Raw genomic sequence first — 16,409 nt, 5'->3', positions numbered from 1 at the left:
CACTCACCAACCTGCCTCTGTCTCAAAGGCTTACTACTGGAGGGAAAGCAGTTTGCTGAAGAACCTGTGGGTGTCTCAGAAGAGACAGCAGGCCAGCTTCCCTGGTGACCGTCCCCGGGGCGTGGTGGCCCGCCTGTTCCCCTACAGTAACTACAAGCTGGAGATGGTGGTGGTCAATGGGAGAGGTGACGGGCCTCGAAGTGAAACCAAGGAATTCACCACCCCGGAAGGAGGTAGGTCTGACCCGCAGTTCTTCAATGTGGGTTTGGACAAGGGTAGTGCCACCAGTGAGCCTGGGGCAGCTCCAGCATGGACAGCCAGGGTGACCTTGGCAAGCGGATGACCGTCACCAAAGTGACACACCCTCCTGGAAACTTGCTTATCAAGAGATCTGTGCAGTGAGCCCATGGCATTCCAGACCCAGACCACATGAGACTGAAGCCAGCACCTCCTCTGAGGAGAAGCCACGAGTGCGTCTGGCCACTTCAATGTCCTGCTTACCAGCACCCAAGATCTGACGAGCCTCCCCCACAGCATCAAGAGACACTCCTGGGAAGTTAGCCTATGTGTATAGAGTACTACCAAGTGTCACCCCCATCCTCCTGAGGGTTTGTGGTTTGATCTAACCCTGGGGTCTAGACATCTAAAAAGTTCTATTATCACCTTGGTTCCCCTTCAGCTCTTTTATCCACTCGGCATGAGCTATGGCTTCTCTGTTTCTCCTCCCTCCTTCCTTAACTGTTTCCTATTTTTCTTCTTTTCCTCCTCTTGCTTATCCCTTGCTCTCCTCTTGTCTTCTCTATCCCTGTCTCTCCCTCCTTCCTCAATTTGGTTCCTATCATTAGTCTCTCCCCATCACTTCCTCACCCCTTTCCAGGTGCTCTGTCCTGAGTCTCTATCTCCTCCCCGACAGAGCTTGCATTCCCAGCTCAGAAGCTGGGGCCTGCTGCTGCAGCCAGTGGTGAGAGCCCTTGGCTGGGGACTGGGAACTGCACCCTTGCCACAAGACAGCTATGATCGGTTCCCTGCCTGGGAGTGGCTCTCTGGTTTGGAGGTATATTTGCAGGATTGAAGCCACCTATTTGTGCCAACTCCAGGGTAGCTGCTAAAAGGAAACTCACTTGACTTCTTCCTCCAATTCAGCAGCAGTAGCAGAGCCCACTTGGCTTTATACCAGGTGAAAATGGTTGCCAGGCAGGCAGCAGGCTCTGCCCTTAAGGAGCTAGGTCCAGGTTCGGCAGTAGTCCAGCACAGCGATACCTAAGGTCATGCCTTCATGCCTGTACTTTGTTTTCTGTGTTCTCCTCATCCTCCCTGCCCTCACCTCCCGGCTCCCTCCTCCTTCCCCAAGTACCCAGTGCCCCTAGGCGGTTCAGAGTCCGACAGCCCAACCTGGAGACCATCAACCTGGAGTGGGACCACCCAGAGCATCCCAACGGAATCCTGATTGGATACATCCTCAGATACGTGCCCTGTATGTTCTGCTTCTCTGCTTTCTCTGACTCCAATACAATCACAGACCATTTCTCACTAGTTTCTTGAGGAGTGGAGATCAGAAGCCTATGGGTGCAGAGGGCATTGCATAGGAAATGTGAGCGCTAAGGGAGAGCTCTCCATAACTAAGGGAGCAGGCAGAACCCAGTCCCTGCTCTTCTTATACAGCCCCGCCTGTAGGAGGCAGCAATCCCAGCCCTCTGGGAGCTAGTAGTCTTCAGCACCTACAAGGCTAAGCAGAAGAGTTCCTCTCCTATTAGCCCTTCTATGTGATGGGCAAACCGTGTGTGCGCAGGCATCTGAGGATGCTCAGGAGTCTCCATAGGAACAGGGATGCCATCACACTTCAACAATGTTAAGATGTCCAGTGTAGACAGTGCTACCCCTCTCTGGGAAGCCCAAAGGGCCAGTGACCTGTTATTGACACTTTAGCAGTGTGTCTTCCATGCTGTTCTGAATTGATCTCTGGACCTGACCTTTCCTCCAGTATTGAAGAAGGTGTGGTCTTTTACAAAAGAGGCAGTAGCAATCAAGGCCCTGGGGAATTTCCCCGGTTCTATTTGGACAGAAGAGAAGAATTCCAAAGATTTGACCTTGACCCGGGGGGGGGGGGGGGGGGGGGGGGGGTTGGGAAGTGCAAACTGAGCTTTTAGAATTGGCCAGGAGACTTTCAGGAGGCTAGAGACGCTGGGCTCAGTGACAAATGTGAACCCTGAGGGACACTGGAAGATCCTCAGTACTTATAATGGGAGGTCCTGATGCCCGCCTTTAAATCAAGTCTTGAATATTGCTGGGCAGGGACCATATTCCTCTTCCAGAAACTCCAAAAGCTGTCCTATAACCCGTGCAGGGACTAAACCTCCCACTTGTCTTTCTCCCCAGTTAATGGAACCAAACTGGGAAAGCAGGTGGTGGAAAACTTCTCTCCCAATCAGACCAAGTTCTCTGTGCAGAGAGCAGACCCGGTGTCGCGTTACCGCTTCTCCCTCAGTGCCAGGACACAGGTGGGCTCTGGAGAAGCAGCCACGGAGGAGTCCCCAGCACCTCCAAATGAAGGTAGGTCCACGGTGGCAGTCCTTGGAGTAAAAGGCCCTAACTAATCCGGACACCTAGAGAAACACACCAGAAGCTGGGTTTGGCCTTCCAGGCTAGAAAGGAAGTGAGGCCACAGAACCTCAGGCCCACTGCAGGAGATAGCCTGACTTGGGTACTGAGAGATATCAGTAGTGTATCGGGAAAGATCATCACTCTTAGATGTACAGGCAGACCGGTCCTTCACTTTGCCCTGACTTTCTCAGCTACTTATCAACTGTCTGTCCTTGCAGGGGAATAAGGAAGGACATGTGAGATGACAGGCAATCAGAGGGACATGAGAAATAACCATCCTGATGAACTCCAAAGAGTCAAACTGCTCATCTACTGAGGGAGGCAAGAATATCACTGAGAGTCCTCCCTAAGGACTCTGGGAACATCCTGTCTTTTGCCAAGGGCAAATAGAGCCAAGGAGATAGGGCAAAGTACTTGCCTGGATCAAAAGCAGAGCAGGAAATATGTTCTCCCTTTACAACATGAATAAGATGAGGTGTCTGGTTGCAGAGGTGGGAGCTGGGAACAACTCTTTGCTAAGCCAGCTTCACAAACAGCAAGTGAATTCAGTCAAGGCCAGTCCCAACCTCTAAGATCCCAAGCCAGAGCTGCACCTGACCTGAGTGTACAGTAGAGGGCGCTCTCGGCTCATTTGCATGCATTGTTGGTTTCAGTGTAACCTCCCAAAAAATTGGACCCTAAAAGCCTCAATGCTGGCAGCGCCTTATAAATGGCGAGCACCCTCTACCTCTCCAGAGAGACAATAGTCTATGCAACAGTCATTTTTTTGAGGACCCACCCTCATGTACCAAGCCAGGCACTGCACCAGAAGCAAGGGACATAAAGATAGTAAGAAGTTCACAATGTCTAGAGACGTCCTCAAGAATGGTTCTTTGTCTTTCTGCCTGAATGAAGGTGTTGCCAAGGGCAGGAAGTTTGGGGAGATTCAATATGTAAGGGGAGACCAAAAGGGCGATATGAATAAGTATTCCTGGGACTGTCACATGATCGTGACTAGTGCCTGCCTCCCATGAGGTCCTGTGGTCTCCTCCTGATCCAGATGTGCTCTTCTGAGCATTCTTATCTGTGTCCCAGGAGAGCGCTGTGCTTCCTAAGGGGACGGCCAGGCCCTGCTGCTTCAGCTCAGTATTCTTGTACAGCTGCAGCAGCAGTTGGGGGAAGGACTGTCGGCCCCCTGTGTCCCTCTCTGGTCTCCTAGATAAGGAGTAGTCATACAACAAACTCCTGATCCTGGTGTCCTCTTCCAACCCCTGGACATTCAGGAAGTTGGTTAGGGCTGCTACCAGAGACTGACAGACTAGGGTACACTCTCTCTGTACTTCTAGAGATGTCCAGAAAGCCTCTCTTCCCGGCTCAGGGCAGCAGACAAAGCCCCTTTGTCCAACCCCAGTGACCATGATGGGGGAATTCCTGCAACTCCAGAGAACAGAGATGGTTTTGGATTTGTGGAAATTGTTCAGAGATTTGTTCTAGAGCTCTCGATCATATTTGTGTTCCTAATCTTATGAACTACAACTAATGGGGAAAACTGAGGCAGCAGAAAACCAGATCACATGCTTTCAGAGCCCCAGGGCCTTCAGCGCCATCATACTTTGAACGTATGAGCCTGCGACGGCCCCTTGCCCTACTACCAGCATCTTGGAGGGGCTCTCGTTGCCTAGAATTGGATGCTCCTGCACCACCTACATCTTTATCCTCAATTCCTGGCATCATAGAGAGTCACTTAGCCCAGCCAGGGTAGGACAAATCCTTGGGGGAAAAGCTGGAATATAACACTCTGCCTGAATTGTGCCTTGCAGATACCTCTTATATGGCAAGCCCTTGAATATGGGTAGAAATGTGTTAGGTCTCTAAGTCCCAGATGGAATAACAGCAACCCACCTAGCTCCGGTGGGGTTGAGCATGACTCCCTGAACACCACTTAGCATCCTCAGGGTTGCATCTAGCACCTGGCCATACCCCTGGAGTCAGGCTGGAGCCAGACCCTTTCTGTTCTCTTCTGTGGTCTCACCTATGCTGTTTTCTCTTCCCTCTCATCCTCTCTCCCTCTCTCTCTGGCCATCTTGGGTGCTGTGTCTGAAGCTACTCCAACTGCAGGTATTGTACCATCAACAGAGGTAACGGGCATGGCTCGGGGCAGTGCAGATGGAGCCCATGCTGGCCAGAGCCCAGCAAGAGGAAGTGGCGAGGGCTGAAAGCATGCTCCAGGTCACCCTTTCAGTGGAGAAGCCAAACTTGAAAGGAAGGTGTTTAGAGAGCATTGACTAGAGGATGTGAGCATGCTCTCTCCTTTCATATAATGCTTGTCCTTACGAAAGAGGCTGGCTCGGAAGTGGTCTCACATATAGAACCAACCCTCTGAAGCCAAGAGAAAACCTGTTGTGGCCACCTGAGCCTTGCTGGACCTGACATCTCTGATCATAGAGATGCTCTTAGAAGGTGTGCTATAGAGGGAACAGCTGGCTCCTGGCCCTGGTGACACCACAATCCCCCTGAAAGGGTGAACACACTGCATGCTGGCCTTTGCATGCTGCATGGGGGACCCAGCGCCATTCCACCAGCTAGCATTATGTTCCACTCAGTGAGAATAAGCAAGCACATCTCTGAGTGAGACCAGGGCTCCAGGGCCTGGAGCCTCAATGTGTGTCAGGGATTGATGGTCTTGACTCCAGGAACTCAGCTCCTCAGTATTTGGTATGGAGACAGACCCCCTCCTTTGGGGTCAGGAGCTGGCCAGGTGGGTCTGTGATAAAAGCCCACCTGCTAACAACTTTCCCCTCCAGTCCTCATGCTGTTGGTTTGAGGGCCATCAAAGCTCTACCAAGGGCTGCCCTCAAGCCAGAGAAACTAGGCAAGGGCTACCTGGGTTCCTTTCCTAGTCCTCTGAGCTTGGATTTTCCCACAAGTTAGGAGATGAGGGCATTACAGGGTACACGAGAGCCTGCATAAAGAAACAAGTTTTGTTAAGACACACCTTTAGGTGAGAGAATCAAGAACCAGGCAGGAATCCGAGCTTGCTCTGTATTTCCTAGCTCACTTGGTTTGCTTCCTACCAACGCCCGTTTATTTCCGCCCACTGCTTCCTACATTGATTCTGCTTCTGTTGCATACCCCCTTATGGTTTCATGTTTTGCCAGCCAGATCCACCAGTATTAAGAAATTATCAGCCTTCATCCTCCTACCCAGTAACCAGGCCAGCCAGCTAGGCCAGTGCTTCCCCCCCACAAGCCCTCTTCCAGGATGTGAGTCACAGAAATTGTCCAAGGCCTGGGGACCACAGAGCAAACAATTCTTGCCATGCTAGAGGGAGGGTCACCTTGTCTTCCTGGCTCATGTGTGAGTCTCTTCCCCAGTGGAGACAACAGGTACTTGGGGTGAGTCCACTCAAAGCTCATTCATTGGTCAAGCATTTTCCTGTCTCCTTTCTCATTGGGCACTCCAGGCCCTGTGTAGAGGATCCAGCAGTAAGAAGTCTGCCGTGTTCAGAGGGCAGTCTGTACAGCCCTCCTCTGAGCTGCAGTTGCAAGGAGACGTGTCATTCCAACTCCCCCTCCATGTCTTCCTTCCAATTTTAAACGATCTAAACTCAGCATGCTGTGCAGGATGGGCCCTGGGTCTTTGCTGTCAATCAAGTGTGTTTTCCAGGCACCAACTTCCACATGACACACGGGACGGGCAGATTGTACTTTTTGGTAACTGAGACATGCCAGTTATATCAGATGTTGTCAGCTTTGCGTGCACAACACCTTCTGGGGCCAGTAGAGCTTGGGTCTATTCAAAGGGAGTGGTGTCCGGCCCTCCACCCTCTTCCTTCTCATCCTCACCAAACCTCGTCACTTCCCCCCAAATTGATCAGTTCTTCTATCACCCGGCAACGATAATCCCTCTCATCCACCTGTATCTTCAGTCTGCTAGGATTGCTTCCCATCTGTCTAACAGTCTGCGACTTGGCTGGGGTAGTCTTCGTGCCATGTGGACGATCTTGGACCGAACATTCCATCTTGGAATGCCTGGCAGCTGCTCTTGTCTTTGACTCAGCTCAGAGCTGTGAAGGTTGGGTGGGTTGCTGATAGAAGAAGCTCAGCTCTGTGGCGGGTTTAGGACAACGAGAAAATGAGCAAGATGTGTCGCCTCTCCATCTCTACACGGTACTCCCCCAAACGCTCAGGTCCTTAATTGTGTGTCTTCCTGGGGACTAAGACAGTCTATAGGGTTGGCCTTCCCTATATTGGTAGACTCTCAGCTTCCAGATCTAGGCTTCCTTAAACCATTTTCGGTACTGGACATTCATGGCTCTCTCTAGGTTGCTGGCCAGCTGTTGATCGCCAATCAGTACCAGCCAGGGCTTTTCCCACACTCATAGTTCCTGCTGTGGCTAGACACAACTTCTAACCCAGGAATATGTCTACCTGACCTGTGGCCCCCTCTGTTAATGCCAGCCCCTCTTCAGGGCTCACCAGTCTTCCATCCTCTCCCTAACTCAGTCCCAGGTTGAAATGCTCTGACAGGCCTGAGCAATACATAGCTCCCTTGTGAAAAGCTCATGCCCTTCCTGCCTGCCTGTCACAGGCTTTGGATGATTATCTCTCCAGCTGTGGTGCCTTTCCTCTTGGCTTTGCCCTCCCTGTATCCTGTGGCCCTCCAGCCTGGGAATAACAGACATAGCAATGAGTGGGTTGAGGGCATGCTGATTCACCAGCTGTGGCCTCTGGAGGTCTACTCTTTACGGAACTTCACTGGGGACACCCCTGGGGGCTTCCAGTAGCTCCCACCCTCTCTCCCCATTTCCCCTTCTCACTTATACTCTGAAGCTTGCCACAGCCCCAGGGGAAGAACCCAGGAACTATCACCACAGAGAATGCCTTCCTTTATACATGGTAGGAGTGGCTGTCAGAGGAGGGGGATGTGGCTGGAAGCATCCACACGGTCGCTTCTCACCCTTATCTTCAAGCTGCTGAACAAAGTTCAAAACCTAGTCCAACCTCTCATCATATCTGTCCCAAGGGCACTTGCTGAAATGCCCTGGAAAGCACGTGATACAGAGGGACTAAGGGAGATGTGAGTATATGTCCCTGTATGTTAAAGGACCAGCAGTCATTGGAGACCATTGAGGAAAATGGACTTGGACTCATGGGCCCTGGAAAATGTATAGCCTCTGTACCTGAAGGAAAGGAACCCAGGTTCCTGGACTCTATGACAGGGCGGGGCAGTGACCTAAGTTATGAGGAGTATTTTCTCATGACACCATTTAAATAGTCACAAAAAAAACCCAGGACCTTGTGAACCTCTCATCTCCCAGAAAGTACTAGAAGATGCATTATTCATAAAGAACTAAGTGAGAACTGTCTTATCCAGAGGAACAAAACCTCTTCCTCTGTCTCACTTGTGGTTATGGTCATGGTGGATACAGACCCAGCCCCGAGACAACTGAGCTTCGCCTCATAGTGTCTCTGCATGTCTACTTAGTACTTTCATACTTATCTCTGCAGTGTCTACTTGTGAATTCATGCTTCCACTGGCATGCTGATGAGTAGGATAAGCCAAGCCCTTCGTGCAGAGCATTAAGAGAACTGAGCTGACTCTCTGGCCTAGGGCTACCTTGGGTTTGAACCCTAGAAAAACAATGACAGGGAGGCTTCTCTCCTGCTCCCTGCTGTGCCCTATCAGATACTTCTGGTACTTTCTTGATGCCTGAAGTAGACTGGGGTTTGGGGACTACACTGTTACTGACTTTGGACTTCCCTTGGATTCTCTGAGACATAATGGATGGTCATCTAGTCCCCACACTTAGGGCTCAGTAATAGCTCTGCTTTTATACGTAGGGATGCTTCAGAGACCTTGGAAATGCGCCCTTCTTCCCTATAGGACTTATAACCATGGAGGCCCATGGACGTAAAATTAGTCACATTCTGGTTGAAACGTCTTAGACTCGGGAGCCTGATTCTCCTGGGGAAAGTTCTCTGGCTTCCATCCCTAGGCTTGCCCTCTTCTGTCAGGATGGGAGATGCAGGGGATATTATTTATCAGGGTCTTAGGAGATTTGAGGCAGAATAGCATGTCACTATGTCTCCAAAGATAGGGCTACTGTTTATGTCTTAGTCTCTGCCTACTGCTAACACCACCAGAGAAGGTAGACAGTGCTCAGATCATTAGCAGTGATGCAGTAAGGGAGACCGCTCTGCTCTCTCTTGTTTGCCTGGTCGTCCTCACACTGTTAGTCCCAACAAAGACTGATCAGGAGAACAAGGAGAAGACCCTCACTAGCTTCCCTGTTCTGTTCAATAGAAGAAGAACACTATGAAAAGGTGGCCGAGTTTGTGGACTAGGTCCCAGGGCCTCTTTAGATGGAGGTGGAGCAGGAGCAGTCAGCCCAGATAAAAGCCTGGCTGAGCCTCTCTGGAGATTTCCACAGAGAGGGAGCTGGCACTCAGCTCTTTCATCCTGCAGTTTCCGTGCCTTTCTGTGGCTGGGAGGCTAAGGTTGCCCATCACAGGCCACACTGTCATCCATTCTGGGTTTGAATATGAACAGGAAGGACTCAGGGTCTGTGGACAGAAAGGCAAGTTTAGGTTGGAGATTGGGGGAGCCATCAGTAGGCAAAGAAGGGAGAGGTAGGGGAGGGGGACAGAAACCACAGAGATGACAGGGTGGGGGGAAAATTAAGAGTGAAGAACAGGGAGTGGTTGCCTGCTCCGAGTCCCTGGAGGACAGAGCCCAGCCTCCTGCCCACCGCTCCTCTGAGCCAAGGCTCCAGGGCTGGACCTGTCTGGTATTTCTGAGAGTTTGTAGGTGGTATGTGGCCCACAGTTTGTGCCATCCCTGGGGTTCAAATGGTTTAGTGTGTGTGTGTCCTTTGACCACTCTCCTGGTTCCTGGTTGAATGCATGCTGGGTGCTTAAAGCTACACAGACCATGAGAAGAAAATGAACCACACACCAGCTTCATTCTCTTCCTCACCCATGGCTGTATGTTGGTTGCTGGGGTCCTTCTGGACCAGTGCGGATGCTTGGGGGGGCTTCTGACTTCTGAGCCCATCTCGCCACTGGGCTGCCTGCCTTGCACGTGGGGGCCAGATGTACTAGCTGTGTGCTACCAGACCAACCAGACTCGGTTGTTTCACACTTCCCTCTTAGCTCCTCCCACGTTGCCCCCGACTACTGTGGGTACCACAGGCCTTGTGAGCAGTACTGATGCTACTGCCCTTGCTGCCACCAGTGAAGCCACAACAGTTCCCATCATCCCAACCGCCGTACCTACCACCGTCGCCACCACCATTGCCACAACTACTACAACCACTGCCGCTACCACCACCACCACCACTACGGAGAGTCCTCCCACTACCACTGCTGGGACTAAGATTCACGAAACCGGTATTGTGCACTGCCCATGCTCCTGACCCCTTCTGAGTCCACCTCCCAGCTTCTCCAGACAAACCCAGACTTCCCTGACTGAGCGATGGGCTTTGGAGTGGCAATTACCAACCCAGCCCTGCCATGTTTTACATTGCAAACTAGGCCTAGAGACCCTGTCCTGAGCACACACGGGTGGTCACTCACCACCCAGTACTCCTTTAATGCTAATCAGATCTTCCACAGGGCTACAGGCTTCTCAGAGAGCATCCCAAGCATATGCCAAGTAGCCAGCCAGGGATGGGTACTCAAGAAGAGAAGTGGTGAGAGGGGAAGGTTCTAATGGCTGTGTACCTGGCCAAGAGAGTTGCTGGCTACACCATGTCTGTCCACCTCTAGGGACAGAGGCCAGGAGGATGAGCAGGGAGTGGCTGCTGTACCATGCGGCTCTGTCTCTGGAACCCCTGCCCCTTCCTTGCAAGGGACTCCTTGCAGGTATTTCTTTTTAATAGAGTGTGCAGGAAATGGTGTTCCCAGGCCTAGCGATGCTCCATCGCTTTTCTATCACTCCTAAAGCACTCCTCCTTGGAGGAGGAACTGCAAGAGTTCTAGGGATGGCTTTAGGGCCCCTGGGCTCCAGAGCCCTGCTCCTTGAGCATGCAAAGATCCTTGGAGAATCCAACCATTTCTGAATCCCAAGCATCAACCTCGTATTATCACAAGAGTAGGGGGTCCCTAACTTCCGGCACCCAGGAGGCAGCTATAAAAATAGCCTGATGCAGCCAGAAAGACTTCCAGGAAGATTCCAGAATGCTCCCATTCCTGGAGAATCATTAGACACCCCATCCCCACCCCCAGCCTCCGTGGCTTTTGCTTCTTGGGCAAGTCCCTCCCACCTCCCAGCCTCACTGCCTCCCACCCACCTGCCTGTTAGCCTCTGAATGCAGGTGGAGGCTGGACAGTCCTGTTAGCGGTTGCTCAGTTCTCTGGTGTCACGTGAGCTGTAGGCAGAGGCAGGTGAGTCACAGCAGAGCCCCTCAGCCCGCGGAAAGGCTGAGTTGCTTGAGAGGTGCAGTACTGGAGTGTAAACATGGAGGATAGGGGCAAAGTCAGCCCAGGCGAGGCTGCCGTCAGCGGCTTGGGGGTCACTGTCCTCTAGGACACAATGAGGGATTTTCACCAGAGGAAGGCTTTTTGAATCCTCAAAGTGCTTCAATTCACAGAGTTGAGCCAAGAATCCAGAAACAGTGGAACCTTGCGCCCTGGCAGTTCCTGACCTAGAAACATCATTCTTACAGCAGGCAGGACTGACCCTGTGACCCCGTGACTCACTGCCCAGGTGTAGGCCTTGTCTGAAGCCACAGAGGGCCTGGCCTCAGCCCCAGTCTTATGGGGAGTTTGGGGACAACCGGGAAGTATCTCGGCTTCCAGGGAATCTTTTAAATGGAATTTCATCTTCGTCTTGTCTTCTACCATCACATAAAGTGTCTCATAACTTCTCCTTTTGCAGGGTATCCTTTGTGTTATTTTCTAGATTTGGGTGCTGCTCCCTAGCTCTTATGTGCCAGGAGCCGGTGGAACAGTGCATGCTGATCATGGCCTCCCTTTGAACTTCACAGCCCCGCAGAGTTCGCCTTCTGGGCCCCTCCCCTTTGAACACCACAGTTCTTTAGCAGTCATCGTTCTGGCCTGTCCATATGGTCCCCGCCTCAAAATCATCTTGGTCTCCCATTGCTTGGGTTTTTCTTTTCTCTGTGTATATAATGTGTGTGTGTATGCACGTTAGCGTGTGTGAATATAGATACATACATGACGATCAGAGGAAACAGCTTTAAGTGTCGATGCTGGCTTTCCATCTTATTTGAGACGGTCTTTTGTGGTTTGCTGCTGTACACACAGGGCCTGCAAGCTTCACACTCGTCTACTTTCAGCCTCGGGTCTCCTGGTCTGTAGTGACGGACCCTTGTGTTTCTGTATTCAACTTCTGTTTGGGTTTGGGGGATCCTAACTCGGTTTGACAGGCTTGCTCGACAAGCATCTCTGTCACTGCCATAGCTACTTGGCCTTTCCTAAGAGCACCCTGAACCTCACTGCCTTTGAGGGCATCAGATCTGACTCAGTATTACCTTGGAGGTCAGACCGTTTAATGTAGATGCAAATGCTATTGTATAGAGTCCTGGACTGAGGATAAAGAAAGACACCCCCCATAGTGGAGCTAACCAACTCCATTACTGCTACAAGAGACTTGAACTTCCGGGAAGAGGGAATCAGGAGAGGAGCCAGCGTGATCAAAATGGATCATAGAGCAGAGAAGCAGCCTGTCCCCCTCCCTCCCAGGCAGCAGGCCTTCTGCCGCCATTAGTGGCGCCTTTCTCGGCCCTTCTCTTGACACACACTGTGTTCACCTGGGGCAACCTGACAGGATTGCAGTAGGGGAAAAAACACTTCTTTGAAGTGAAAATCAGAAAATCTTTTATCACTTCCCCAGCCCTGCAGACTCAGTCACATGGCAGATAGATAATGCATAAATGCACCGTCAATACACTCTATTCATGTATGTTTGACAACTGAGTTGGTGACAGTGCCCCCTTGCATTCTAATTAAATATACAGGAGCCATGCTTGTAAAGCCTTTGAACTACAAGCATCCCGGCTAGTCCTCTGCTGCTAAGTCTTTGCTGGGAAATGTGGTAATCAGACTTCTGGGACTCTTGCAATGGGAGGCTGCTTCTGTTCTTCTATAGACAACGGGGCTATGGTTTCAGACAGCTCTGTGGCTTTGATAGAGTAGTTCCCAGACCCCCGGAGCTTGATAATTAACGTCCTCTTTGTTATAAGGAGATGAAGCCTCAGTAGCTATATGGCTGGGAAGCCAGCAAGCAGGGTTCTAGTATAGAGAACACTAAGGTTGGGCTACTGAGGAGAGCTCAGCATCTTTTGGTCCCATCTGGCTTGTGACAGGGATGTCAACTCCGACTGGATTAGGGACCCTGAAGTTCTAGGCCACACAGTACCAGCTGTCCAGGCTTTCATTGATCAGGGGTCCTCAGATCCAGGGCACCTGCCTGGATTAGTATTCTCTAGCTTCAGGAAGCCAGGGGACCCTGCCTGTATTTAGTATTTGCTGCTAGTTATTCTTCCGTGATTTTTGGCAGTGCTAGGTGAGGTGTGGAACCCATGTGCCCCCCACAAGCACACTGCTACTGAGCCCCACCCCAAGTCACATCTGCTTGATTTTCAAAAGCAACCTCTCTCCTTCTGGTTGGAAACAAAAAGCCTACTCGCCCTGTCTGCTGGCATCCCGACCACAGGGCCTGTTTCTTTGCCCCTTTCCTTGCACTGTTCCGGTCTACGGCAAGGAATCCAAAATAAGGGAATCAGTGGAATGACCAGCAGCCTACTCTTGTCCCCATCTTGTGAGGTGTGAGAGACAGCTTCCTGATCTCCTTCACATGCAGACAGGTCCCCTGGCTGCCCCTGCTCAGCGCTGGGTAGCTAGCTACCCTTGGCCTGTGGCTATCAAGACCGCAGCCTGTAGCTCTACTGGGCTAAGTGCACAGCCTTTCCTGACCCCTCCCTTTCCCAGCAGGCTCTGGGTGTGAGAGTATGCATGTATATGGATGTGCCTCTCTGAGTCTCCTGTGCCACCTCTGTCCTCACCACTAATTCCTCTTCTAACCCGTCCTCTGCCAGCCCCCGACGAGCAGTCCATTTGGAACGTCACAGTGCTCCCCAACAGTAAATGGGCCAACATCACCTGGAAGCACAATTTCAGGCCTGGAACTGACTTTGTGGTTGAGTACATCGACAGTAAGCATTGCTATGTGGGATGGGCGTGGCGGCCGTGGCACAGCGCTGGTGGGTTAGAGTCGTGCTAGATGCCCATTAAGGAGATCCTGTTGAACTCCCTCAGGCTTAGAAGCCTTTTAGCCTGGCTTCATTTTAGCCTCATGAAATCGATCCCTACCAGAGGTAGCAGAGGTGGAAGGAACACACAGCCTTGAGCAGGAAGGGACCTCTGATGCCATTAGCAAAGGCCTTGAGTAGCATGTGTCATGGAGGATACGTGGACTATGACCTGTGTCCACTCTTACCCAGAATAACGATGCTGAGTGTCCTAAAGTGAGCCTGGTCTCATTTCTGGGTTGATCTGACCGAGACCCAGGATGTTCTGATGGCTCTGCCGTACTGTCCAGGCCACAGACCTGAGCTGCAGGTACTCTCAGTGCAGAGACTAGTAGGAAGCAGCAGTCACAGACCAGACAGCCAGTGGTTCACCCTTACCCACACACTCTATCAGAGCTTGGGATCAAACACTGAATGGACTGCAGAGCGTGTTCCAAACATCTGCCCTCGCCAAGGCAGGGCTCCTGGTCCTGCGGGGTGAAGCCCACATCTCTCTCACGTGGGCAAGAGTAATGACGCCAATACACTGGCCGGAAAACACAGCCCGGTTATTCCTTCCCCCAAGATCTCTTAGGAGATGAAAACCTGGCGCTAGGTTTTGTGGTCGGAGGAGGACTTTAGAGCCTCAGGCATCCCTATTTAGGTCTGGTTGTTTTCAGCTTCCTGCCACCACCACTGCCTCCCACAGCCCTGAGATGTAGATACTTTGTCTGATATGCCAATGTGGCAAAGAGTTCGAGAAGAACCCAGGAGTGTAGTGAGAGCCACCTCCGTGTGAGATACTAACCATGTGGCCTACTAACCAGCATGCTGGCCCTCCCAGAAAGCGAATCACAGCCAGGGCAGCTGACATGCTTCAGGGCCGAGACAGCCAATCTTGATATGCTTAGTGCTAAGACTGTGCGTGGTGAGGAAGGAAGACTTCAGGGGGAGACAGCATGTAGGAGTTAGAGCTGCATGCTGGAACTGCCTGTTCTGTGTGGTGGACTGGACCTGGGGTGCCTTAGCCTCGGTTTTCCCACCTCTCTGCCTCTGACAGATAAACAGGAACCTAAACACCTTCTCCAGCTCCTGGTGCCTGGTTGTAAGCTGACCTAGGTTTCTGTTCCCCAGGCAACCATACGAAAAAAACTGTCCCTGTTAAGGCCCAGGCCCAGCCTATACAGCTGACAGACCTCTTTCCCGGGATGACGTACACGTTGCGGGTGTATTCCCGGGACAACGAGGGCATCAGCAGTACCGTCATCACCTTTATGACCAGTACAGGTGAGAGGGGATCTGGCCTTGCCATCCCCTGCAAGCATGAGCGCATCTCATCCTCATCCCTAGCTTCCTGCTTGTCTCTTCTTGGAAACAGGTCTCATCTCCACCCCATTCCTTGCCTTGCATGGCGTGTCTCTGACCTGCAGGAAGTCAGAAGCAGTCAGGTGTGCATGTCCAGTGGAGAGCAAGCCAGGATCTGTGAGCCAGGGGACTGAGTGGGGGTGTAGGGGGGGAGCAGATCAGAGGAAACAAAAGACTGAATAATGAGGACAGGGAATGCACAGTCCCCCTCCACCAAAGAGCTCAGTGCATGCACAGACTTGGTCAGTGGGGGGTGGGGCTGGGGACTGCGGGAGAACTGTGCACTGTGCCCCCACTGTTTGGGAGCTTGCTTTCTATGTGTAGAATGAGGGGAGGAGGCCAACCCGGGGTCTTGATTCAGAAATCTCCTGATTAACTAAACCTGGGATCAGTGTGTATGTTGTTGCCATGACAATGTCAGCTTTTTTTTTTTTTTTTTCTTATTTAATTTCACTCTCAGTTTGTCATGCCTAATAGTAGTTTGGGCTGTTGGTTTTTGTTTTTCAATCATGCTAGGGCTAGGACCACAGTCTGGCTCTGTAAGAGTGTCAGCCTGGTTAGAGAAGCATCTTCATTATAGGCTGCCTCGGGCTCAGGAGAGATCAGGTTTAGAATGTTCTCTGCTGGTGGGGGAAACCAGGAGTCTGGAAACCACAGAGGCCCTTGCTTGTCTGTGAGTGTTTGGGTTTGGGTGAGTCTTTCAAATCAGACAGACACAGCCAAGTGGCCTGTAGTCTAAACCCTGGGGCTAAGGGGGGTAGGGAAAGGGATTAAGAGAGAAAAGGATCAGCCAGCCGTCCCTCTAGGGATGGTTTGGTCAGATGCAGGTTATTAGCTGCACAGGATGGGGGGAACCCCACAATGATTTATCTGAATTTCTAAACGTTGACTTGAATATTCATTACTTACTGTTCCCTCGCCAAGCCGCACAAGGCTGATGCTGGTAGCTTGTATCTAGGGAGTCACTGTCCATCTGCATCTCTGACTCATCCTAGCTCTTCTAGCCTGGTCCCTCCTGATGTGTCTCCCTAGGGGGCCTCTCCCAGTCCCACACACTTCCAGGCCACAGAATTTGAATGTGCAGCTCCTTGCTTAAAATGAGCCAGGCTCACTCAGGCAGGATGTCTGAGTGAGCACCCAGGCCATTGTGTTTCCGTGAGAAGCCATGCATCTGGACAGCTGACCAAGCAGAACAGGTAGCTGGACTCTG

The 16,409-nt window shown here is 51.6% G+C and overlaps 1 protein-coding gene across 20 annotated transcripts in view; it reads left to right on the top strand.

The window, feature by feature from the left end:
• Nfasc (neurofascin) overlaps positions 1-16,409 on the top strand; it is a 179,665-nt gene that overhangs the window by 146,424 nt on the left and 16,832 nt on the right. For 6 of the 20 annotated variants that reach the window (XM_029478655.1, XM_029478658.1, XM_021158809.2 and 3 more), the window contains 7 exons: positions 29-233; positions 1,352-1,474; positions 2,377-2,550; positions 4,684-4,698; positions 9,735-9,971; positions 13,643-13,759; positions 14,969-15,121. In XM_029478655.1, coding sequence (XP_029334515.1) covers positions 29-233; positions 1,352-1,474; positions 2,377-2,550; positions 4,684-4,698; positions 9,735-9,971; positions 13,643-13,759; positions 14,969-15,121 — 1,024 coding nt within the window. The remainder of the gene's footprint in view (positions 1-28; positions 234-1,351; positions 1,475-2,376; positions 2,551-4,683; positions 4,699-9,734; positions 9,972-13,642; positions 13,760-14,968; positions 15,122-16,409) is intronic. The other 14 variants (XM_029478686.1, XM_029478708.1, XM_029478680.1 and 11 more) reach the window with 5 other exon arrangements.

This window comes from Mus caroli, chromosome 1, assembly GCF_900094665.2.
Source record: "Mus caroli chromosome 1, CAROLI_EIJ_v1.1, whole genome shotgun sequence".
Classification (NCBI taxonomy): Eukaryota; Metazoa; Chordata; class Mammalia; order Rodentia; family Muridae; genus Mus; species Mus caroli.
This window is presented reverse-complemented; position numbering and strand designations above follow the sequence as displayed.